Genomic DNA, 8,474 nt, shown 5'->3' on the forward strand with positions numbered 1-8,474 from the left:
TGCAAGCAGACTGAGCATCTCTACAACTGTTGGTCTGACTCATCATGTTGTTATCATCAAATCAAGTAAAGTTTGAATATGACAGATGAAATAAGTTGATGTCCTAACTGAAAAACCATATCATATGTATAGAATTCTTTGGGGGTACATTCAAATTTGTAGGAGCACCTTAGACATGATGTAAGATTTGGTAATAGACATTATTTTAATGGTACATGTCAAATAATTCAATCTTACTACACATCTTAATATTGTTATGGATCATTTCAGTAGGTCATTATTTTCTTTCCTTCAAGAACCTAATAACTGTGAGACTGATTCTTATTAACGACCCTTCCTTCCCCATTTATTCCTGGAGCTTTTTGCATATTGTACTTGCATTTTTAAAATATATATATTTCTAATAATTTTATACTTTATTAGGTTGCTACTACTCAAGTTGGGTTCTACGGGATGAGAGCTTAATTTCCAACGAGTTCTTAAAGGCACCATTTAATTTTACATTATTGTATTAACATTTCTGATATTTGGAATGTCAAACTTTTTTGTATCCTATGAGCTTGGAAGAAACTCATTTGTACTCAATTAAGTACATGATATATTGTACTATTAGACAGCATTTGCTCGCAATGCTTGGATTAAGAGTTATTGGTGAAACTGAATTCACCATTAGATCTCCCATATGTAATGATATGGTGTTGGGCCTGTGCTTAGCACGGGCCTCGACCTATCTAGTATTATCCAAAAATAAAGACATTAGAGTGCGAATGACTCCTCAATACACACATGTGAAAACAGTTGATTATAAATTGTTCTAAATGCTATAACAACAATAATAATAAGAGTGGTGTATATGTAGTTTTATTCCTATCATAAGAAGGTAAGATATTGTTTCTGATAGAAATTCGACTAAGGTAAAATATATAAAATATATATATATATATATATATTTATTTATTTTTTAAAAAAAAACATATAATATTACAACCAATGCAGAGAAAACAACAAATAGTAATAACATAAAAAAAAACAATATATTAGAAGAGTAATTATAACAGTACTATTCTAAACAAGAAAACATAAAATTAGTGTCCGGTCCAACAAAATTCAGTTTTGCGTCGGAAAGTCCCACATTGGGAGGTAAAGCGCTCCCTAACAAAGGCGACTCCGTACAAAGAGACAAGAATGTGAGACCTTTTGGTTAAGAATGAATGAGTGCTTACCACTCCACCACAATAGCTTGTTGGTGATTCAATACTAGATTCACTCTTGGCCTAGGTGAAATTATCTCGAGGGCCTAATACTTTCTACAAGATATAACAAAACACTATACGGATCCGTGATACATTGTTGTTCATAATTCCCATGTATCTCAACTTTTCTCCATTCTTTTAATCCAATGTCATATAAGAACATGTGCAAAGTTTTAGTATCTGGAATCCATACAATCTCTCCTTTATGATTTGTTGTAAATAAAGATGTCGTTGTTGACAATGATAGTAGCTCGATTATATGTTTTACCCATGCCTCTGTTTCACTAGTACCATTGAGAATATACACAAATTTTACTGAAGCCTTCATCAACATCATCCTTGTCATTTACAACTAGTGCAACTTGTCCCTTTATTTCTACTATTGTATTCATCATCCCCGGTAGTATTAATACTCTTTCATCAGGGAACGATATCGTTCTAATTAACTCTTCTCTAACAATACTAATCACAACAATATTAGGTCTAAATCGATTTTCACAATAAATAACTCCGTCGATACAAACATAGTTATTTGTAGTACAAATATTGGGCATCCACCCGCCGGATATATCCCTCCACGACTTGTCCACTCCAATGGTGAAAATCAAGTATTTGATCCCATGTACTAACCTATTTTCAAAGAAAACCATGTACCCCATTAATACTTTATGTTTATTGGCAGTGGGATCAAAACCGAAGAGGTAACTACTAATTATTTTTGATTGGGAAACTTTTTCAATATCTGGTACTTTAGGAAGAAAGACATGTTCTTTTATGAAAGGATTGCAAATAGCGACATCTCCATTGTAGTTCCATAGACAAAATATGCCGTTGATAGACGACGATTGCATATTGTGAAGAGTACGGAAACATGTCTCATCCAAATACCGGACGAGGCAATTAGCTAAATCTTCATCTTCCAGAGATAAATTATATATGATAATTTTTGGAGTATAAGTTATCCGATGTAGTAGAAATTGTGCGGCCAAACTTCGATGTGCTTCAATGAATGAGGATTCCGATATAAAGGAACAAAAGTATTTCGAAACACATATAAATCGCATTAGAGATTTGGCACAAATTCTTTTCAAAATTTCAAAGACAATCTCATTGGGAATGATCAAATTACCAATGTCGACAGTCTTATTACCTTTCATTGTTATGTGAAAAGTGAGAGCAAACTTGTAAAATATATAAAGTGAAGTGTCTTTTGAGTTGGGTAGGTTTTGTACTTTGTACTTCATATAGATTAGCTGCCCATGAGGCCTAAACGCGCACAACTTATTTTTGCCCTCAGAATTTGAATATTGAGAGTTAATTACAATTTCATATATAAAGATACAATTCTCTTTCGTTTTGCAAATTATAATATATCTTTCCGTTAATGTAAATGAATTTATTACTTAACAGATGATTATTAATGATTTAATAACTGTTTCTACAAATGTTCTTAGCTACACAAATAAATATCCCTCTTATAAGGGATCATGTGCAATTTTGTCTCTATTCTTAAGAGTTATGCAAATAAATCTTTGAAAAATTCTCTTTCTAGACAACATTCAACTCAAAGTATGTTTGCTCGTGTATTGCTCAACCTTATAGACAAACTATTAGAATGTGATCTAACATTCGTAATAACTTGTAAAATTTCATATTGTGATTTAATATTTCTCATAAGATTTTTAATTGACTCAACAAAAAAAAAGTTAAATTGGTTATAAATTGCAACAAAAAAAGGGTTATGTACTAAATAACAATTATGAAACTCTCCAAAAAATTGTACGTTTTGTTCTTTAAATGAGTTATTCTTTAACATTTTTCCCCTTACATGATCTGATCTTTAATTTTTGTCCTTGAACAATCGAACTTATGACAATAGAGCATAAGTTCTATAGAAATCGAAGTCATGCAATAATAAAATATGTGGACTATTATGATACGAAAATGTAAATTTATATATATATATATATATATATATATATATATATATATATATATATATATATATATATATATATATATATATATATATATATATATATATATATATATATATATATATATATATATATATATATATATATATATATATATATATATATATATATATATATATATATATATATATATATATATATATATATATATATATATATATATATATATATATATATATATATATATATATATATATATATATATATATATATATATATATATATATATATATATATATATATATATATATATATATATATATATATATATATATATATATATATATATATATATATATATATATATATATATATATATATATATATATATATATATATATATATATATATATATATATATATATATATATATATATATATATATATATATATATATATATATATATATATATATATATATATATATATATATATATATATATATATATATATATATATATATATATATATATATATATATATATATATATATATATATATATATATATATATATATATATATATATATATATATATATATATATATATATTTTCTTTACTACGTTCCAGCAACTTCGTGTGGGATTTTGGACATCTTTTCTATGAATGGGCTTTTCGACTCCATACCCCTACTCTTCTTTTTGAAAGTGAATTTTTCGGGTCATTTGCACATTTGTCCTATTTTGTGATTGTCTTTAATTAATGTCATTCATAACCAAAAAATAATAATTATATATATATATATATATATATATATAATTATTATTTTTTGGTTATGAATGACATTAATTAAAGACAATCACAAAATAGGACAAATGTGCAAATGACCCGAAAAATTCACTTTCAAAAAGAAGAGTAGGGGTATGGAGTCGAAAAGCCCATTCATAGAAAAGATGTCCAAAAGCCCACACGAAGTTGCTGTAACGTAGTAAAGTAAAGCGAGTGAACAAGTGGCTCTGTAATTTTCGCCCACGATATTGCAACGAGTGGCGCTCGCGAGACCTTTTATTAATTTATTTAATTAATTTTTCTTCAGATATTAGGTGAAAAGAAAAGGAGAGAACGGATAGTAATATATAAATATCAACGCTGTACGAAAGAGATTTTTTCCCTTCCGAAGTTGTGGTGGTTAACAGAATCACATTTTTGATTCAATCGGAAAGTAGGAGCGAAAAACGAGATAACGAAGCAATAACAGCCGGAATCCGCCATGAGAACTCTTCAAGCTTCCACCTCCTACAGCGTTGGCTTTGGAATTTCATCTTTTGCTACTCGTCCTAAGCCTTCTACTCATCGCTGCCTCACCGTAGCCAAAAGTACTCATTTTTCAACTTCCTACGGTTTATAGTTTCTTCTGATTTCCTCTTGGTTGCCATATTTTTGGAAATAAAATGCTTTGATTTATTGCTAGTGAATAACAACTAGCTAGTGTTTGCAACTGTGAATTCTGTTTTTGTATTTGTTGGCGTATTCAATGTTATTTCGATTTCAGTGTTTTCTCTTTTCGATTTTGAGTTATTAGTTTGCGTATGGCGATAAGATCCTGAAATTCGATCCATGGAGACTAATTGGATGTTAATAACGTTTCGAGCTTTAATTTCTTCACATTTTAGTCTTGAGTTTAGAGTGTATATACTGCTGTTATAGATCTTGAAGGCTCATTTTGTTTACCAGGGATAAGCACCTAAAGATTTACTTGTGATTTCTTCCGAGAAATGATAATACGTATTTATTCAGCTAGATCAAAATATAATTGGGAAGATCAAATAAACGATTTCAGTAGAAGTTGGTCTATTGATTTTACTGAAATGGCTAATTTCATGGGCGTGTTGTTTGCATATGTAGTGGAGCCATCAGAGAAATCTGTTGAAATCATGAGGAAATTCTCGGAGCAGTATGCTCGCAGGTCAGAAACATATTTCTGCATGGACAAAGGTGTTACTTCTGTGGTCATCAAGGTACTTTCTTTTCCCGTTCTCTTTTTAATGATCATTCTATTGCTTGCAGCTTATAGTAACCTCTATTGTGCATTTACTATACTCACTTGTATGTTTATGTCTTTAGTATGTGTTTCAGATCCTATTTTCCATTTAATCTCTAGGCTTGGCACTTAATTATTCTTTTCTATTTTACTTACTGAGATTATGTCTTAGGGATTGAATTTGGGACTGGGGCCTTTCCTCTCCATGAAAGCTGTCTTCGATAGCTTCTTAATATTGTTTTGTTTTGCCACTATAATTTTGTGACTGCTGCATTAGCAACTAAACAGAGTGGGTTAATGTCAAACTCACTATTTCAGCTCGTGGTTTTCTGTGTTAGCTGGTAAGTAAGTTACTGTAAAAGTAATAACTTTCATGTTGAAAATTTACCATTTCTCACAGATATTTATGCTGTTAAATTGACCAAAAGTCATCAGTAAGCACAGTGCAGTCAGAGTATGACAACTTATACAATATTTTGAACGTTAGAATACTCCCTCCTAGGCTATAAAGTGAGAATTTATAGTATCTGCTTGGAAACTGTATCGTCGTTTTACTAACTCCAAGATAATGACATTCTGTATACATGCAGTTTAGGACAAGCTGCAAGTGTGTGATATCATTTCAGTTCCAAAAAGTTGCTTCTATAGATGATTGATTATTGTTGAATAGTGGTTTGGTTGCTCAGAAGTGCTACTTTGGTCTTATTATCTTATCAAAAAAAGTGATACCTTCTTTTTTAAAGCTTGAATAGCCAATCACTTTTTCCCAGGTATCCTTCAGTTTATATTCTAGGTTGAGGTGTGTTTTTGTGTATCTTCTAGAAACATATTTCTGTGTAAGTTCGTGAACATATAAATTTAAAATTGTGGAGATGTGGAAATTCTTGAACTGAGGGGATATCAAAGACTTATAATGAGAGATAAGAGAGAACAATAGCACAAAGCTTGTTATATAATAAAGGAGAGGTGTAAGAGGGACTTTTAACACAAAGAAGGGAATAAAAATTGAGAAACTTTTAATAACGTGAGTAAAAGATTTACCATCTCATAAACCAGATAGAAGAATAGATTTTATCATCTCATAAACAAGATAGAAGAATTGATTTATCTCAAGTTGTTTCAGAGAATGTGACTGTGATGGAGTTAGTAGATTGCAAAATACAAGCCAATCACAAAGATCAGTCCAACATGCTGTCCTTCTTTTGAGATGGAACAGGACAGAATGCAATCCTTTCTTTGTGAAGCGGCACTAAAAAGTTGTAATGTGATAGCAAACCATGGAAAAGCTTTTGTATTGAAAGAGAGCTATGAACACTAGAAGCATCAATACAATGGGGGCACGCGCATAAGGAAAAGTCTTTTGATAATATGGAAGGTGCTCTTCTAGACTGTGTTAGGTAGTTGAGGATCCTCTTGGTGTTCTTGGTTGTGTTGGGTTACATCCCTCATTTACTTATTGATATAATAGCTACCCACCAATATACAATGATAACGTTATGATACCAAAAACATTAGCAATAACAACCGAGGTGAATGGGAAGTTGATGCCAAAATTAAAGCCTCATCCACATCAAAAGTAACCTATGGAAAGAAGTGAATCTTATATGCAACTATGATAAGTATCCTATTGGGTTTTGTTAGAGCATCAAACATAAGGATGTATCCAAGGGTGTGACAGAACTTGGCTTATTAGTATCTTTTATTAGTTTGATTTCTAGTGATTGTAAGATCAGTTTTATTTGATAGTCAGTATGACTTTTCCCTTTTGGTGTTGGATGCTTTGTGTCTTATGAGGTTCTCCAAATTATGTTGCTGTACAAAGAATAGAGCTATCACATTTTAGAAATTTGAATCGAGAAGATACTTATGAAGTTTGGGGGCTGGACATGAATGAATATATGTTATACAAAGACTCTTTATCAACAACAACAACATACCCAGTGTAATCCCGCAAGTGAAGTCAGGGAGGGTAGTGCGTATGCAAACCTTACAAAGCATTCTTAAAAGAAAATGAACAATAGCTACAACAAAATAATAGTACAGTCAAAGTACAAGAAATAACAGATAGTAGTATAAATCGAAGAACAAGAAACTGCAAGTCAAATGCATGCAAAGTACCAAAAGTATCCTTGTAAATGAGTGATGGTTAGAGTTACCACATATCTTTTCCTTTTAAATTAATGGTGGCGAGGGTTCCAACATGTCATATCATAGAGTAATAGTTTCTAAAAAGAGAAAGGTGTCATTCTTTTTGGACAAACTAAAAAGGAAAGTGTGTTACATCATATGGGACAGAGGTAAATATAGTTTCAGTACAACCTGTGTACTATTTTAGTCAAATATACACAAATGTTACCTTCTCAAAATAAAAATATGGGACGGAGGGATTAGTCAAGTATAGGACCTAAGTCTAGATTCAGAGAATACTCTATGACTAATTGGAATATCCTTATCCTTTCAAGCAGTTTTGCTACAGCGACCCGTTCAATTTTATGGGTAACTGGTTTTTTAAGTTAGGGAACTGTTTACTTTCACAACTTATTAAGATGTTTTACTAGAAATCCATATAAGAAGCATATCACGTTTGACTGATTTATGTGCATAAGAAAGACATTCACGTTGGTGGAGCATAGTTGATTTATAGTTTTGTACTGCTCTTGTTATGATGTCTTGTCCCTACTCATAGTGGTTTCTATATTCCTTATGTCACGACCCAATTCCTCAAGTCATGATGGCACCTACTATAACCCACCAGTAGGTAAGCCAACCCGTAACCCGGAACAACAAGTAATGGGTCTGAGGGTAGAAACTAAACAAGAGTAGGAAATTAACAATATAAACAAGCGGAATCAAACCAAAAACATATATACAAATAAAGATCCCTCCCAGAACCTGGAAGTCACCAGTACAGAGCTACTACAAAATGAGTACAAGTCCCAAAACTGGACAACAGCAACTGGACTGTCTCGAAAGGAAAAAGACAAGTCTATATATACAGATGGAGACTGAAATAGTACAAAACGCCGTGTGCTCACCCCCGTGTCCGGATAAGTCTACTCCACGCTCGATTAACGCTGGCTGCTAGTGCCCGGACCTGCATCACGAAATAGATGCAGAGCGTAGCATGAGTACCAAAACAACAGGTACCCAGTAGGCATCATCGGCCGACTGAGCAAGATAAGCAAAAGTAAACTGAAATGCAAATAAAGGGTCACATCAAGTGCAAAGAGTAGTAAATGGGGG

At 31.5% G+C, this 8,474-nt stretch overlaps 1 protein-coding gene across 1 annotated transcript in view; it reads left to right on the forward strand.

Annotated features, from left to right (window-relative positions):
- The first annotated feature begins 4,300 nt into the window (after positions 1-4,300).
- Positions 4,301-8,474, forward strand: part of LOC102579143 (ferredoxin-thioredoxin reductase catalytic chain, chloroplastic) — a 9,811-nt gene continuing 5,637 nt past the window's right edge. The window contains exons 1-2 of the mRNA XM_006338459.2: positions 4,301-4,566; positions 5,096-5,208. Of these exons, the coding sequence (XP_006338521.1) occupies positions 4,461-4,566; positions 5,096-5,208 (219 nt within the window). The 5' untranslated portion in view covers positions 4,301-4,460. The remainder of the gene's footprint in view (positions 4,567-5,095; positions 5,209-8,474) is intronic.

This window comes from Solanum tuberosum, unplaced genomic scaffold (assembly GCF_000226075.1).
Source record: "Solanum tuberosum cultivar DM 1-3 516 R44 unplaced genomic scaffold, SolTub_3.0 scf00004, whole genome shotgun sequence".
NCBI classification, from domain to species: Eukaryota; Viridiplantae; Streptophyta; class Magnoliopsida; order Solanales; family Solanaceae; genus Solanum; species Solanum tuberosum.